At 41.7% G+C, this 18474-nt stretch overlaps 1 protein-coding gene across 6 annotated transcripts in view; it reads right to left on the reverse strand.

Annotated features, from left to right (window-relative positions):
• VPS13D (vacuolar protein sorting 13 homolog D) overlaps positions 1-18474 on the reverse strand; it is a 197534-nt gene that overhangs the window by 33453 nt on the left and 145607 nt on the right. For all 6 annotated transcript variants that reach the window (XR_012155549.1, XR_012155551.1, XR_012155552.1 and 3 more), the window contains exons 66-67: positions 15691-15823; positions 13534-13729 (exon numbers count right to left, since the gene is read on the reverse strand). Coding sequence is in view for 2 of the 6 variants with exons in the window: in XM_073316658.1 (XP_073172759.1) it covers positions 13534-13729; positions 15691-15823 (329 nt within the window). In the remaining 4 variants the exon portion in view is untranslated. The remainder of the gene's footprint in view (positions 1-13533; positions 13730-15690; positions 15824-18474) is intronic.

Consider the following 18474-nt stretch of genomic DNA (forward strand, 5'->3'; position numbering starts at 1 on the left):
AGGCATACCACAGAAGTCATATCAGCCCTTATGGAATAAGCCCCAAGTCCAACTGCTATAGGAATATTTACTAACTTACTACACTTCAATACAGAGCCTGATCAACTTGCGCAGATGTTGGGTAGTGATACTCTTTCCCTTGTGGTTATCCCTATAGGCAATGAAATGTTAGGGTGATTTTCTGTATATTTTAACCTACTTAGGTAGAAATTAATGCCTTCTCAATATCTGATTTATGCAACTTATATCCCCCATGATGGAAGTGTGGTCTAGGAAAGAATACTGGCAGTTTATTATCTGATCTGATTATATGGTAATTAGTCATTATTTGGGAAGTAATTTTGAGTGAGGGTGTAGGACCACTTTATCCTTATGGTAAACTGTAAAAGGATGACCAGCCATAAGAATCAAACTCATAGCAATAAAGAAAACTGTTTTAATGCATAAACCGAACAGAAACCAGTCTTCCATGGGCTCTAAAAGGGTTTCAGAAGCCTCTGAGGACTAAATTTACATCTCAAGGGGATGATGCTGGGTTCCTCGGCACAGGGAATAAACTCACCAGTCCTTTCAGAAGGTGTTTCACTATAGGGTGATTAAACACTCCTGCGGTCTGTTTCTAGATGATTAACTGAAATGGCTAAGTGATGCTCTTTTAGGGAGGATATCCCAGAATCTGATATCAAAGTGTTCTGAACCGAAGACGAAGGGGATGTAATTGGAGTTTTTCCACACCACCACTTGTGTAACACCAAGAGTAGACGATTCCCTGGAATTTAGCAGGATCTTCCAAATTTGGGCTGGATAATATAGGTGTCCTGGATATCAACCTTGTCACATAGATTAAAATCTAGCTTGAACAAATGGCAATGATATACAGAAATATATCTAGTTAACCAGGGAGAAATGTCTAGTGAGGTGCTTCAGGGTGTGCAACTGAACCCAGGCTTACTTAACTTCATTTTAAGGCTCTGGTAAAAAAGGCATAGAAAGTACATTTGTAGATGACATTAAACTATGAGGTGTTTAAAACACCAGTGAGGGGAGGAAACACTAAGGAACCTAAAGAGGTTAGAAATATGGCAGGAAATGAAATGAGATTCAACCTGGAAAACTGCAACCCAATATATCTAGGGAAAAATAACCCACAACACAGATATTTATTGATGAGGAGACATTTGTAAAGCAGTCAAGCCAATCTCCCACCTCAACCCTCGGGATAAGAGTGAACAGAAAATTGGATACGAGTTTGCAATGAAATATGGTAGCAAAACCAGACTATACAATTTTGGATTCCTTGCACAGGCAATGCATGATGTCACAGAACAGGGAGATGATGGTCCGTTTTCACACAGTGCTGATGAGATGCTACTTACAATTCACGGAGAGGTTATACTAGAGGAAATTCAAAGATAAGCAATAAAAATGATGAGGGAGTTTGGATAGCTGACTGCAGGAGAGGAGTTTAAACCTGCAAAATCTGGCCTAACGCTGACTGAAGGCAGGGGAGACATGAACATCAATGAGGAACAGCAATTGTTTTGAGCAGCCCAACAGGGTTTCACAAGAAGTAACGGGAACAAACTTGCACAAGGGAAAAGTTGGCTGAGCGTGCAAAGGCCCTACGCTCAACTTGATGACATTTCTGTGTTTGTCTGTCTGTCTCTAACACATTAACTTTTAAATGAGGTCTCTGATCAATTCCAAAATTTCAACGAGTGTCCTAGGCATCGAAGACGAGAACCATACCGATTTTGGGGGGAAACCTGAAAACCTAATGGGGAAAAGATGGGTGACACAGCTTCAAGCACTTCTGCAAATGTCTGCAGATAAAACAATTTAGTTATGGTACCCATTAATGCAGTGGTCCCCAAACTTTTTTTGATCACGCACCCCTGAGCCACGATCGGCAGCCGGGGCTGGGAGCGGGGCCATGGTCAGGACTGGGAGCAAGGCTGTGGTCAGTGCTACGGCCAGGAGTGGAGCTGGAAGCTGAGGCCACAACTGCGGCTGGGGGTAGAGCGGGGCTGGATGGTGCTCCCTTCTTTCCCCCAGGGGAGGGGAAGGAGGCCGGCCCAGGCCCAGGCCCCACTGTGCCCCATCGAATACTCCTCTGTGCTCCCCTAGGGGGCGTGCCCCACAGTTTGGGGACCACTGCATTAATGCATTCCAGCATAACAATATCCCTGACCATCCTCCCAACAGAGTTTAACATGTTAATACCCTGAATGACTCACTCCCCACATACATTATGGTGGGGAGGGGAAGGAGGAATATGGAGGCATGTGAAGAAGAGACATTGGAGGCATGCACAGAGCCCCTAACATCGGGGGTGTGGAGGGAGAATGGCAGATCCTGATATTGGGAGGAGGATCCATGATGCCTTTGGCACAGGGGAAGAGGGGAATGATGGTGCACACAGAGCCTCCCAGCCACATGGGGGAAGAATGGAAGATTGTGAAGCGGGGGGGGGGAAGGAGGAGGATTGGGGTGGGTGCAGAACCCAGGGAGGTGAGAGACTGGAGGCATCTGGTATGGTGGTAGGAGTGCACACAGAGCTCTTGCCATGAGGGGAGTGTGACTGGTGGGCACACAGAATCCCTGGCAGGTGGGAGATTGGGGGAAGATGTACAGAGTCCCTAAAATATAGTGAGATGGGAGGGTGGCACAGATCAGGGCTTGTGCAGGATGGAATGTCCAGAGCCCTGGTGTGTGCCATGTGCTTGGCCTACAGAAGCTATGACGTGTGTCCCTCTCTAGTTAGATTGATTATGAGAAAATATATCATAACAAAGGTTATTAACCTCAAGGGAACGCAAAGGAAAGAAATCCCATTGCCTGAGTCATTTACAAAGCACACTGCTGAAGTAGTCAAGAATATACTGTAAGCAACAATTCCTCATTGGCACAAGAGACTGGGTATTAGCTCATAAATCGGTTTCACCTCTAGTTTCTAGGTGAATTTTTGGGTGGGGTTTAAAAGAGCAGATGATGGATAAGATCTCATAAAGGGACCTGAGCCGAAGCCCACTGAAATCAATGGAAAAACTCTTGTTGATTTCAATGGGCTTTGAATCAGGCCCCAGGTTAGGGAAGGATTTCCAGGCATAAGGGTCAACATAAAAGAAATCATTAAGAGGGAGCAAGTTAGATAGGTATATAGGTAAACAAGTTTATCTCCTGCTCAGTCAGGACACAGGCAGAATGCCAAACAAAATGACTTGTTTCAGGGACAAGTGCCCTAGTAAGGGAGTACTCTCTCTGAACATTAATTATTAACTCATAAACAAGCATGACAACTTTAGATTAAAACAAGGGGCACGTAGGGACACTCCTGACAGAATCTTAAATGAGCTCTCCCCTTCTGTAGCAGATTAATGATTTTGCCACCCCTAGGCCCTGAAATAATTGCTGCCCCCATATGAACTTGTGAACAGCACTAACTGATACAACAAAGGAGTCTATTTTGCACATTTTTGCTGTCGTTTCATTTTCCCTTTCTTTCTTTTGTATGGCATTTCTTTTTAAACTGAGAACCGCTTAATTTCTTCCTTCCGATCACCATATTAACGTTTAGAATTGTCGCGAGTATGTTTACTAAATGGCGTCGCGCCGTCCTTGGTGGTTTCAATACACGCGCTGATTGGTAGAATCGCGGCGTCACTGATGGTTCGGTTTGGTGCACAGTTACAATATGAACAAATGACGACACAGGCCTCCGACAGACAGTGGGGCTTGTGCAAAAAATGCCGCGGTTACAAAAATGCTGCTATTATAAATTTGCCACCCCTGCAAATTTGTCGGCCGAGGTGACAATACGCCATTGCTCCCCTTCCCACGGGCTTTATACGCTATGTGGTATTATGTGCACACTCTTCCTCTTTCCTTCTATTTCTACTCCCATGCGCTCTTTTAATTCTGCTGCTGTTGCATGATGAAGAACTGCAGAGCTGAACAATGAGATGGACACATCAGAGATAACTACTCCCTCTTCTCCACCTATGCCTCTTTATCGACAGTTTGAACGTTACAGTCCTACTGGCTGACACAAAAAGGGGTAGCGGAGAAGGCAAAGACATATAATTTTTTTTTCCATTTTAAAGGCCATTGGGTCACTCACTGACATTGTCTAAGAACCAAGATCTTACTGCACAGCTACAGAGCACTGGCATTAAAATGACAAAATGGAGAATTTTAATTACTTGCCTCTCTTCTGGGATAGAACCCAATACATATCCATAAGAGAATTTTCTACTACACATTAAGGCTAGCCATAACTAAAGTGCTCCCAACTTAACACAGTCCAACAACAGTCCTGTTAGAACTGGGTAACCCCATGAAGTAGTCCTTTGCTTCTACTGACATTTCAGAAAGTGAATTCTTTATTTTCAGTCTCACGTTGCTGATATTAAAAAAACAACAGTTCAATAACTAAGGAAAAGTCTCTGGTCAGAGTTAAGCTGCTTTGGCAGAAGTCTGAGCAAAAGCCATAATGGCCATTTCCTGTATTGCATGTGGTTGTGGTAGAAAAAGGGATTTCAAATGAAGATCTCCAAAAGGCCACAGGCATGTATCCAAGATTACTAAATATCAGAAAATTCCTTTTACTACCCTGTGAATTACAGGAAAAAGTTTTAATGCATGTTTTCTTAACTAACAAAAGTACTGTAGCAAGCACTAAAGCAGATTTTTAGAAGATAGCTTTCTGAATATATCTATTCAATTACAGGATAGTTTTCTTGTTTTGGATCGAGTTTTTTGGCAGTATACAACACAAATGTGGAAATAATCAGAACCGCTGTATGTGACACTGCAGTACTTAGAAGAAAATATAAAACCCACTCAAAATAAAATATCAAATCATACACATTAGTTGCTAATAAATTAAATGTATGCTGTACTGTCAAGATAGATTTTCTTTTAATATCTTCCCAGTGCTCTGACATTTTAAAAAATTAAGCCAGCTGTCCTTTCTTGTTTCATAAAGAACAGAATTAATGTTAAGTTTATCTCCAGCAAAACAATAATTAAGTTTGTTTTTCTTCACAAATTAAATGAGTTTATGCTTCAGAAGTTCAGACAGCTTATGCAATTATAGCGTTTCTTTCTTCTGAAGAAGTTCATCAGGAGGTCAGGCTTTTTAAATACAACCTGCTAAAAGTACATTTTTAAACTGGCACCATATGCTATAAAAACCACCACTTATCCTAGCCTCCATGGTTTGGCTTCATGCTCTCACCACAGTTTGTGCTAGCTGGGTGTGTCACAACATAGATTAATGGATTTTAAAGGCAGAAGAGACCCATTATGATCAGTTTTCAGAGTAACAGCCGTGTTAGTCTGTATTCGCAAAAAGAAAAGGAGGACTTGTGGCACCTTAGAGACTAACCAATTTATTAGAGCATAAGCTTTCGTGAGCTACAGCTCACTTCTTCAGATGCATATCGTGGAAACTGCAGCAGGCTTATCACTTTGGATGGGCTATCACCAGCAGGAGAGTGAATTTGTGTGGGGGGGTGGAGGGTGAGAAAACCTGGATTTGTGCTGGAAATCACTTTAGATAAGCTATTACCAGCAGGACAGTGGGGTGGGAATAGGTATTGTTTCATATTCTCTGTGTATATATAAAGCCTGCTGCAGTTTCCACGATATGCATCTGAAGAAGTGAGCTGTAGCTCACGAAAGCTTATGCTCTAATAAATTGGTTAGTCTCTAAGGTGCCACAAGTCCTCCTTTCCCATTATGATCAGTTAGTCTGACCACCTGCATAACACGACCATAGAAGTTCATCCAGTAATTTCTGCTTGGAACTCAATAACTTGTGCTGAAACTAGAGTGTGTGTTTTAGAGAGGCATGCAATCTTGATTAAAGACTTTGAGTGATGAGTCTACCACATCCAGTGGTAAACTGTTCCAATGGTTCATTACCCACTCTATAGAAAATGTGCACCTTATTTCCAGTTTGAATATTTTAGCTTCAACTTCTAGCTATTGGATTTTATATGCTTGCTATGGTGCCAGAGAGGAACAGAAAAAGACAGCATTATTTTAGGGCAGTGATACTCAGAGCTCAGTGATTCAGGAGTCAAATTAGCAATCAGAATTACCCAAAAGAGCCACACTAGTATGAATTGTTTCATTTACTATATAATTCTCACAGCAAAAATGACTGACCAAGTATATTATTTTATCAACTACAATTGGTGATAACATAGTAAAAGCATCCTGACTGGTTAATAATTAAATCACACAGTGTTTTAATATTGTGTGCTGCAAAGAGCCGCAGGACACACGTTAAAGAGCCACTTGCGGCTTGTGAGCCTCAGTCTGAGTATTGCTGCTTTAGGGGTTCGGAAATGGAATGTCCTCCCATCCTTAAATATTTGGCAGATTTAACACTTAACTTTACAGTTCTCATTTTGCACAGATCTTTTGTAAGGGAACTTTTAGTAATTTATTGCGATGTAGCACGTGTCACTTTTAAGAGAAGAGGAAATGTAATGCCTGACCCACTCAACTCACTCCCAACACCCAATTGACTTAGAGGTATGTTGGGATAACATTAAGATCACTACAGGAAATTCCAGCCTTAAAAGTGATACTTCTCACAAATGAGGTTCTGTGACCATGCAGGCCAATAAATATGTTGTTCAAAACTATACTTCTTAAAGTTGATTCATTCATTACACTTGTCTCCCTCCAGGTTAGCTAGCATTGCTATACTAATAGCAATACCATACTAACTGATATCTAGCAGTTTCCATTAAACCAGTCATGGTAATTTAGAGCCAAATGGTGAAGGGAAAAAGTATGTCTCATTTCCAGCAACGATATTAAACTACCATGACCAAGAAATGGGTATTTTTTTCCCATCAGACAGTCTAATAGAAAACGAAGCCTGCACTTTCACAACTTTATTTACAGAAAATATTTTTTTTTATAATTTCTCAGGAACTGGTAAGAGCCTTACATAAGCTGCACTATAATGAGCAATGTACTGTTTTAGGCTTCTGAGAATTAGGGATTATTTAGAGTTCAGCCAAACAGAAGGAAAAAAAGACATCACTTGGAATACAATTTTCTGTGCTGTGGTGGAGGCTTAGCTATACTTAAGAGGGCGGCAGTGATGTTTCAGTTGCTTTTCAAAATATTTTGTGACCATAAGCAGCAATCATAAAACCAGCCATCTAGTACACACTTTGTGTAGGAGGTGACTGAATTTCCATTCTAAGAAGTTTTATTTTGGTTCCCTCTCTTAAATCTGCAAATAAAGGGATATCCACCTTGAAACTGGGGGGCTAAGTTTGTAGCTTAGTTAGATTTTTCTGCCAAACTGGAGTTCAGTTGGACAAAGCATTCATGAATGACACCCAAAGAAGGGAGGTACAAAGAGTTCAAAAATAATTTTAATGAATTTTTATAGCCAATAATAATAATGTTGATGAGAAGGAGAGAGATAAATCATCATTTACTGTACTTTCTAGAGCACAGAATAAAAAAAGAGTATACTTTTACATACATTTAGCATTTTAAAGCATAAGTCAGCTTTTATTTTTTGGACAAGCTAATTTAGTGTTGTGAACTGAGGGGGGAGAGGTGACACGTTTCATCCAGGTCTGCTACATAGACACTGGGGAGGAGCAGAAGTCCTCACACCTCTGTGAACCATGGAAGGCCAGCAGCAAAAGATCTCTACTACTACAGCAGACACTTAGCAAGTCTGCTTGGGGGAAGAGAGAGATGGTGAGGGGCATTTGCCCATTTCCTGCTGGCAGCTTATGAGACATAGCAGACCCCATATGGAATGTAGAAGGCTCTTCAGCTCCCTCCTTCTCCAATCCTCAACATGACTTAGGAATCTAGCTGGGGGCCGTACTAGGGTTGCCAATGTCTAATCACACAAAGGCAAACACCCTTGCCCTGCCCTCTTCAGAGGCTGCTTCCCCTCCCTCTGTCGCTTGCCCTCCCCCACCCTCACTCACTTTCACCGAGCTGTGGCAGGGGTTTAGGGTGCAGGAGGGGGTGTGGGCTCTGGGCTGGGGACGAGGGGTTTGGAGTGTGAAAGGGGGCTCCAGGCTGACCCTGGGGCGGGGGTTTGGGGTTCGGGAGGGGGCGAGGGCTCTGAGAGGGAGTTTGGGTGCAGGAGGGGGCTCAGGCCTGGGGTTGGGGTGTGGGCTCCGGCCGGGCGGCACTTTCCTCAGGCGGCTCCCGGTCGGTGGCACAGTGGGGTAAGTCAGGCTCCCTGCCTGCCCTGGCTCTGTGCTGCTCCTGGAAGTGGCCGGCACATCCCAGTGCTGGGGTCTCTACGCGCTGCCTGAGCACCGACTTTGCAGCTCCCATTGCCCAGGAACTGCGGCCAATGGGAGCTGCGGGAACAGAGCCTGCTTTAGCCCTGCTGTGCCACCGACTGGGAGCCACCCGAAGTAAGCAGGGCCAGGGGACTTGGTGTGCTGCCCCCTCCACACGCCACTCCCAGAAGCAGCCAGCACATCCCTGCGGCCCCTGAGGGGGGTGGGGGAGGGTGTGTCAGAGGGCTCTGTGCACAGCACCGCCCCGATAGGTCCCATTGGCCGCAGTTCTCAGCCAACGGGAGCTACGGAGTCAGTGCTTGGGGCACGGGCATAGCGCAGAGACCCCTCTCCCTCCCAGGGGCACCAGGGACATACCAGCCGATTCCAGGAGTGGCGCAGGGCCAGGGCAGGCAGGAAGTCTGCCTTAGCCCCACTGTGCTGCCGGACTTTTAGCACCTAAAATCCCCCCGTTTGGCTTCAGTAGCCTCCGGGAGACAGGGACTGATTCAGGGAGACTCTTGGCAAAACCAGGAGGGCTGGCAACCATAGGCCACACGTGCCTTCCTGAGCGTGGTACTTCCTGAACAGCTTATTTTGGTTTGTTGCGGACTGATAAGCCTATTAAGATAAACAGGAAGAGGGCAGGCCACTGAAAAGTACCCAGTGGCTTGCAGAAGAGCTGCCCACTAACTCCTCTTACAGCTTATAGGGAGTGGAGAATGCAGGAGGCCCATAAGGCTTGGAAGGTTAAGGGAGGGACCTCAAAGGTTTGTCAGATGCACGCACTTACCCAAGGTGTAGCCCCACTCCTGTGCACAACCATTAAAAGGCAGGAAATTTAAGATTAAGGTTAACCCATTCATGTGTAAGCTCACAGTTAAGATACCCAAGCCACATTAATTCCATCACCTAATTGGAATTGATATAAGCAATCACTTGAAGAATAACAAACAGTTCCAACTTTTAGGTACCACAAAAACTAGAATGCTTGATTCCTGATCACGCACAGCTTGTACCAACTACAACCTCATTTACTGTCAGACATACTTGACAGAAAATTTCCTATTACACTAATAGCATACTGAAGACATAACTCCCCACTCCTACATCACAAAAATGACAACAGATGGAAGTTCTAAAAAATGCTCTTTTACTCATAGCAGCAATTCACCTTATATACTTAAAATCAGCTATTGAGATTCTACAGAAGATTTTTCTAGGTATCTGGCCATGTGTGCCCCCCCTGCATCTGAGATCAGAATGGGATCTCAGCACTGGAATAGTGTCAGCCACAGACTGAGTCCATCCATGACAGTAAACTTACTTTAATTCATACTTTGCAAGGTTAAACAACACTAATCAGATCAGCTTGAGCATTTTTATTTCTGTATACTTCTTAACTCGGAACAGTCATGGCCCAGCACACGTAGAGCAGAAAGTGCAATCTGAGCCAGCAGATTCAGCTTGGAACAGCATTTTATTTTGATTCCAAACCACACATAGCTGAACAGTTAACAAATGCAACAGGGGGCTATTGGTACACAACAGTCAAAACAAGTCCAAATCCTTTGTTGTTCTTCTCCCTGTCCTCCAATGAACAATTTAGTTGCTTGATTATATATGAGAATCAGAAAGAAAAGTGGGTGGGGGGTTCTTTTATGAACTTTTGCAACATAAGTGTAGTTGAGTGTATTTTAATGTATAAGGTCTATACATCTGTGATTAAAATCTTTTTGTGAAAAACAAATACAGTCACACCTGTGTAAAGAGGCTTCCTAAATTAATTACTAGAAATATTTTTTTCTTTAAGAAAGGTTTATGGGTCAGTGGATAGTCACAGGACTGTTGCAACAATACAAGATTTCTGTGTACTGGACACATTTTTGTCCTGCACTCATTATATTTAGATGCCTTATATGGTTTCTGATATTCATTTACTATGCAACTAAACTAGGATTTTTTTCATTTGCCAAGGATTGCAAATTGCATGAAGATGAACTTCACCTCATGCTGCTGTAGGTCCATGACAAACAAAAGTTATTCCAAACTCGGTGGAAGCTCAGCTCTGGTTCGACTCATAGAAATTTCCTAATCTGTACTCAGTCAACAGCCATCAGCAGGAGGGCACTGTGCTACACAGGCACATGGCAGGTGGATAAAGCTAGCTTTTGCCTGCAGTCTATTTTCTCATCTGTCACGCAACCTCATCACTATTTGAAATTCATGAATGCAGATATGTATTTCAATTTAATGCACACATTGTATGCATGCATGCACATCATGATATACTTATTTTCATAAAACAGTGCAACCTTCATAATAATTTATTTAAAAAAAAAAAGAGTATAGCCATGTTTTCTTAAAATGCACTCTGAGACTGCTTAGGTTAACACATCAGTTATTTTGCTTGAATGTGTCCCCAACCTCCCCGTCTGAGATAGAACATTTCTAATCATACTCTAGATGGGTTTTTTCTTTAAATCCCTCTTTACTTATCCAAACTATGGTCCCTGGCATTTCAATTCTACACATGAAACTAAGTCCCAAGTGCATAAAACTATATGCTAGCTCCTCCCATTCCCTTCCCAGCCCCCAACATGCTCATTTAGTCGTGGCTCAAATTTACTGTTACATTTGATGCAGGTAAAGTGTGGGGCCCTATTATACAAAAATTCATCATTACCGACAAAAGATGGGCTAACTGAATCTTATGAGTCTTAACATTAATTCTTTTTATATTTATTACATTCATCGGCAGTTAAAAAGCCTGGTGCATTTGGAACACTTCCTACTTCCACAACAAAGTATGTCTAGGTTTGAATTCTTACGAGTTTCCTGCACCTCACTCACACTTCATCAAGCTTATTGTTCCTTACTGAAATAGTGGTGGCAGACACATCAGGATTCTGAGTGTGGCATAATAAAATGGAGGAAATGGAAAAACCAAATGGAAAGACTAAAAAAAAAAAACCATTCTGAAAATCACAAAGTAAATATACCTGGATTTTTTAAACCCCCTGTTGTGCAGGATCTTGTACAACAGACAGAGTTCTAAGGCATACAGTAACACAGCACAGCATCAACACACAGGAACTGAATGCTACTTAACCACTGGAAATAAAATGTTTATTCTCTTAGATCCAACTCTCTGGACCTCTCCTATTCTTTCCCCTTTTCCTCATTTACTTTGCCATTATTATTTTCATCAGTTTTGTAAAACATTTATCTTAAACATGTTTAATATAATTAAATATTGATTTCTGGTAGTGCCCGCAACATGCAAGCCACTGAACACACACAGAAAGGCATAGTGTCTCCCCAACAGAAGGCATACAGAGCCCCTGCCAAAGGAATAAAGGTGATCCTGGAGCGGTGGAGGCGGGAACGGTGGACACACAAACAGCGCCCTTGCTATGGCAGGAAGGTAAAAAGGAGGGGGGACAGAGAACCCTTGGTTTGGGGGGAGGTGGGAATCGGTGCACACTGAGTCCCTGGCTTAGAGAGGAAGGGAGGAATGGAGGGCATGGGGAAGGGCAGACAGAACTGCTGGCACATGGGGAGAACGGAGGATCCTGATATGGAAAGAGAAGTAAATGGGGGGTACATGCAGCTGGGCTCTGGGGTTAGAGTGTCTGGGCTGGGGGTTGCCCCGCAGCTGGGCTCTGGGGTTAGGGGCTGCAGATGTCTGGGCTGGAAGGATGCCCCATGACTGGGCTCAGGGGTGAAGGGCGGGTGTCTGAGACCACAGGGGCAGAGTTTTCCCCCAAAACGTACCCAGCTGGCACATGTGACACACCTAGACGGAGGCACCCAGTAAAAGCATAACAGAGAAACAGGAACTGGGTTGTTGTACGGGTTTCTTTAACTCTTTACTCCTGGGGGAATCTTTATTGCTATCCGTATTGCGACAGACATACTTTCTGACAGACATTTTGGAATAAATTACCAAAATAACTGAAACTGGCTTGATTATATTGTGTTATTTTGATAAATAAAATATGCATAATTTTGCAGAACTGTAAAATATTGTGCACAGAATTTTTAATTTTTTTGACACGGAATTCCTCCAGGAGTAATGTGTGCACATGCACAATCTCTCACACATACATATTCTTAGTAAAAACTGATTTTGCAAAAGAAAAATAGAAGGGATGTCACTATTACATTATCTTCAGAACTCTTCAGCTTCTTTAAAACACCTGTTTTCCTATGAATTCTTAATTGAAACCTAAAGAAGAACATTTTTAGTTCCATTCTGCATCAGGACACCAAGATGGCAATTTCTTTTTTATTATATTTAAGCTCTTCAGACTCTCTTTTTCCTGATTTATTCTAATATAATGTAGTAATACTGCACGCAGATGTGGTCGCCCCATCTCAAAAAAGATATATTCGAATTGGAAAAGGTTTAGAAAAGGGCAACAAAAATTATTAGGGGTATGGAATGGCTTCCATATGAGGAGAGATTAATAAGACTAGGACTTTTCAGCTTGGAAAAGAGACAACTAAGGGGGATATGATAGAGGTCTATAAAATCATGACTGGTGTGCAGAAAGTAAATAAGAATGTTATTTACGCCTTCTCATAACACAAGAGCTAGGGGACTTCAAATGAAATTAATAGGCAGTAGGTTAACAAACAAAAAAGGAAGTATTTTTTCACACAACACACGTCAACCCGTGGAACTCCTTGCCAGAAGATGTTGTGAAGGCCAAGACTATAACAGTGTTCAAAAAAGAACTAGATAAATTCATGGAGGATAGGTCCATCAATGGCTATTAACCAGGATGGGCAGGGATGGAGTTGCTAGCTTCTGTCTGCCAGATGCTGGGAATGGGCGACAGGGGATGGATCACTTGATGATTACCTATTCTGTTCATTCCCTCTGAGGCACCTGGCATTGGCCACTGTCAGAAGACAGGATACTGGGCTAGATGGACCTTTGGTCTGACCCAGTATGGCCATTCTTATGTTCTCAGTAATGAGAATCTCCTATATTACACTGTAGCTTTTTTGTACCAATTTTACTAGTACACAAGGCTACATTAGTGAGTCTACAAATGCAGTATTTCAAAAAGGAGGTAATTAAATAAACTAGAGGCAACACTAATAATACACAGTCAATTTTACAAAATTACAGTGCCTTTGGGCTAGGAGACAAAACCAGGATAAAATTGCAGAAGGTTTTGCAATATGGCTTTGTAGACAGTTTATTGATAAGAAATGTAAAGTGTTCACTGACCTGGGGCCACTAAGACTTGCAGTGTCTCTCACTGCCTGCGCTGTTTCAGAAGCAAAATCAAGGGCACCGGCCATTGGTTTGGTTACTGTGCCAACCAGCCCTTTCCCAAGGCCTGATATGAAACCACTGACTCCTCCTTCAGTTTTGACACCTTCTACTGTTGAGGTTATGACACTTGTTAATCCACCAATGATACCTAGCAAAGACAACAAAACCTGTAAGTGGACCAACTGCTTTGCCACTAAAAATAAAACGACAGGATGTTATTACAGCTGACCATGTTAAATGATTTACTTTTTTGAAAGTTCTTGACCGAGTGAAAGCATGCTACCCACTTAATGCAGCACATGAAAAGTCCGATTATGAATGGATGTTTTTTATTAATCTAATAATATAGTCTTATATTTGTATAGGGCATTTTATCCTGAAGCTATACATACACAAAAGTATTTTGTCTACTGCTCAAGTGAAGCCATCTCCAACAGTGTGACAAGGATTTAACAGAACACAAAATATCACACAACAGCTTAGGACAGGAAATGAAAAATACTGTGTTCAGTTGGAAATACAAAGAGAAATTTAAGCAGGCAAAGCGTAATTACCCAAAGTGGAATTTTGACCAGGACACTGGGGACAGGCATCTCATTCTTGCAAAACATTAATGTCCATGAGAACCTGGCCCACAAGGGGTTAGGAACTTAAAAGGGAGATCCTCAGCTGGTATCAACTGACATAGCTCCACTGACTTCTTTGACTGCCCTACAGATTTTACATCACAGCCAAAAGACAGTAAACATTGTGATGTTGGAGGTTCAAACAGTATTGTTGGTACGTAAGTTCTGGAGTCGAGAAGCATATAGCATATGCTATGTTTAATTGTTTCATTTGGGTAACTTTGCCATACAGTGGAGTATTTGGGAAAACTACAGTTCAACAGATAGAATTTAAGAGTCAACTGCTTCGTCGAAGAAATGAAAATCAAAAACATTAAAAAACCAAAAACAAACAAAAAGATTCAAGTCAAAGAAGCTAATCAGCTAATGAATGTTTCTAACTGACTCTTCATTAAACAGTCTATATTTCAGATTTCACATGTTGCTAGCAACATAATTTATACCTGATTTTAGAACATACTAATGTTCTGTAACTGGAATAACCAAAATGCTTTGCATTCAAAGGGAAGTCTAACGTGATCCATTTAGAACTTCACTGCTTTCTTTTTAATAGAAATTTTTTTATCCCTGCACTAAGTGAACTACAAGAGTTAGATATGGAAAGAACTTACAGAAATGAACCTTTTCCATTTTTGGGCCATCACCTATCTCAAGTGATGGGGCTTCAACTACCTAGAATACTATTTCAGACTAATCCTGGAGACTGAATAAACACATTTCCCCTAATTGTACATTTCTTAAGTACGAGACTTTTTGATAATCATACAGACTGCATTTGAAATTGCACCAGTTTAACTAATGGTGCAATTTTAAACAAATTTTAAGAAACTGATATAAAATACAGTATGAATATTCAAATGATTTAAGCCTGGCTTATATCGATTTAGCTTAATCAGCAGAGAATCAACTCAAGCTAAATTGACATTAGCCTGTCTTCAATCAAATTAAGACTGTCCACACTGTCTTTTGCACCAGTTTAAATAAACTGTTTTTTAAGACAGTTGAAAGTTAAACAGGTGCAACTTTGAACACAGACAAGCTAAGGGCCGGATTGTGCAAGAAAACTGGAATCTGTGGGAACTGAGTGCAAGAGCGATACACTCATTCATTCATTTGTACCACTGGCTGAATATTATCTTATTATTTGTCACTTACAAAGAGATTGTTTGTAAGCATATTTATGAACCTATGAAGAAATTAGAAAATTTGGCTGATCTCTTTCCTAAATTTAGTTTTGATATCCAATAGTACAATTAAATAGGTCATTCTCAAATCTAGGTGCCTCTGCCAAAATGAAAAACACAATTAAATTAAAAGGAAAGCCAGCAATTGCTCCATTACGTTAAGCCACATGTAACCAACCAGTGTGGAGTGGTTTAAATTGAACTGCATTGTTTTTCTGAATCCTACCACTTTGGAACCACAGTGACAGACATAAAGCAACTGATATTACAGTAGCGTAATCTATTGATGCACAAATTACCATGAGCAAGTCCATGGATCCCAGCTATGAGATGTTCTCCACTGGTTGCGCCATGGTATCGAATGTACTCTCGTTCAGTTTGATGTCGGTTATCCATCGTCTTTCCCAAACCATCTGATAAAGTTCCAGCAAACTACAGTAAGAGAAACAATGGGAAATTTAAAAAAAACAAACAAAAACAACCCCCAGAATTCTAAATTATCAAGATTTGTTGAAACAAGATCTGTGTTTAATTTTTAAACTCTCCTTTTTATTGCTTTATTTTAAATATTACTATAGTGCTAAAGACCAGAATTTGTCCAGTTCTCAATATCTGCATGTCACACTTACATGGCAGCATGAAAAGAGAATTTTTCGTTGTTTGAAGGTATGCATCCACAGCCTAATCCCATAATCACTATGTCTTATAGTCAGAAAGGCCTTATCTGCATTAGTATTTTCCTTAATACTGCCCCACAGTTATCATTCCACTAGAAGTAGCACCAGTGTAAGGCCAGCCACTTGTATCTTAATGTTATTTAGCCCATGTTGGTTAAAACATCGTTGGCTATTCCACACCAGAGTTTCACTCATTACAACCATCAGTGGATCCGCACCAATGGCAGCACAGTGGTGGGAAGTTTTAAGAAAAGTGTTACTCCAATGGTCTGGAATTAGAGGAAATTTTTTAAGTAGTACAATAACAACTTGCATCAACTATACAAATTTCTACAAATGATATTTGATTTTGTTAAGTATTTCAGTGTACTTTTTAAAAATAAATATTTGCAGAAGTCATCCAGTTTTTCTCCTTTGGAATGCTAAATGGTTTAGGGTCCAATCTTGCTCCTGTCAAAGTCAACAGAGTGTTGCCATTGACTTTAGCAAGAGCAAGGTTGAATCCTGTGGCTATGTTTACACTATCTTTTTACATAGGCAGCAAAATAGGTCAAGCTATTTTCCCCCAGCCAAATGCACTAACTCAACGTTGCTTTATATATACACCAAACTGAGCTGTATAGCATATAAAGTAAATTAGTCATTTCATTAAAAAAATATTCAACAATACATAGCCAACATATATTCTGGTCAAATGGAGTTAAAGTATGTTTGCTGGCACAAATCAGGAGAGGTTCTTATGGATAAGCATGAACTCTCACTGTAGATATTTTATCAGAAAAGGATTGAGAAAGAACATTCACTTGTGTTTTGTCATTATGCAATTTGAAAAGTTCTAGACTGACAGTAAATAAGAAATCACATCTATGCCTAACAATTGTAGTCAAGTGAACAAATAAAAAACGAAAAAACTGCTAAATATAAATTAACTTTCTGGTGAAACCTCTCCCAAAACAAGTAGTTAAATGCCAGTGACCCTAGTGTAACCTTTCAGAAAACTCACTGGAATGTTATTTAGACATACACCTATCCTTTTGCAGAGATATGTGAAAGCCTTCAAGGCAAACACTCCCAGAAATATTCTTGTACTAGTGTACTTTACATTTTCTAGCAAGTTAAGAAGCTATTTAAATACATTTGAGTAATGGGGTTTTAAAGTGGATTTATTTTACAGCTGGTAGGGTAGCATGCCATGTTTAGGGAAAGGTGCAGAATGATCCAGAGGTAGATGATGGCTGTGTTGACAGACACATGTGTACTGCAGCACAGAACGAAAGTTTGAACTAATCTAAGGGAAATCTCAATGACTGTAATGAAGACACGTGCAGAACCATTATAAAATTACTGACCTCTTTCCTAATTATATACCTTTTATGTTATAAATGAAGGGCTAAGACACACCTCTAATACGAGCAGGAGTTATGAAAACACTGACCATTACTGAATGAAGATACTGAAAAAACACCAGCTAGAGCAAAGGGTAGCTCACAGTCCCAGTGCTCTATTCATTCTTTAGCCACTTTAGATAAGATCACATCCCAAAGTTAAGCCAAACACAAAACAAAACAATCCCACACCCCTACCTCTAATTGAGAACGGTTATCAACGGATACCTAACAGGGACTCTGGTATTCAAAGAGCTGCTGCAAATGGTGTAGCGCAGTGGTCCCCAACCTTTTTGTGGGAATAGCATATTCCCATTCCCAGAAGACTGTGGAGGGCGCCTGACACCCCCGCCCCCTGCCGAAAAATGGCAACGCGTCTCGGTGGCATTTCGGCAGCGCGGTGTCCTGCGGGTGCACGCAACTGCCCCGGCGGGTGCCATTGCACCCACGGGCACCGCTTTGGGGACCCCTGGTGTAGCGCCACTTCTGGGCCAGAGAAATGAGCACTGACTGGTGGGATTGCGTCATTATGCAGGCTTGGGACAACGAGCAGTGCCTGCAGAACTTTCGTATGTGCAAGGCCATATTCCTGGATCTGTGCGCAGTGCAAACCCCCGCCTTCTAGTGCAGGGACCCCCAAATGAGAGCTTCACTTACAGTGGAGAAGAGCGTAGTGATCACTGTGTGGAAACTTGCAACGCCGGACTGCTACCAGTCAGTGAGAAATCATTTTGGAAATTCAGTGTGGGGACCGCTGTCATGCAAGTGTGCAGGGCCATTAATGGTGTCCTACAATGCAGGACTGTGACTCTGGGCACTGTACAGGACACAGTGGATGGATTTGCAGCAACGGGGTCCCAAACTGCAGTGGAGAGATAGGCAGCATATATATACCTTATTTTGGCACCAGATCACCTGGCCACACAGTACATCAACAGAAAGGGTGACTTTTCTATGGTGATGCAAGAATTGGTGGATCACCGACATCAGTGCTGACTGGCCAGCGAAGATGCATGACGCT

This window comes from Lepidochelys kempii, chromosome 18, assembly GCF_965140265.1.
Source record: "Lepidochelys kempii isolate rLepKem1 chromosome 18, rLepKem1.hap2, whole genome shotgun sequence".
NCBI lineage: Eukaryota > Metazoa > Chordata > Testudines > Cheloniidae > Lepidochelys > Lepidochelys kempii.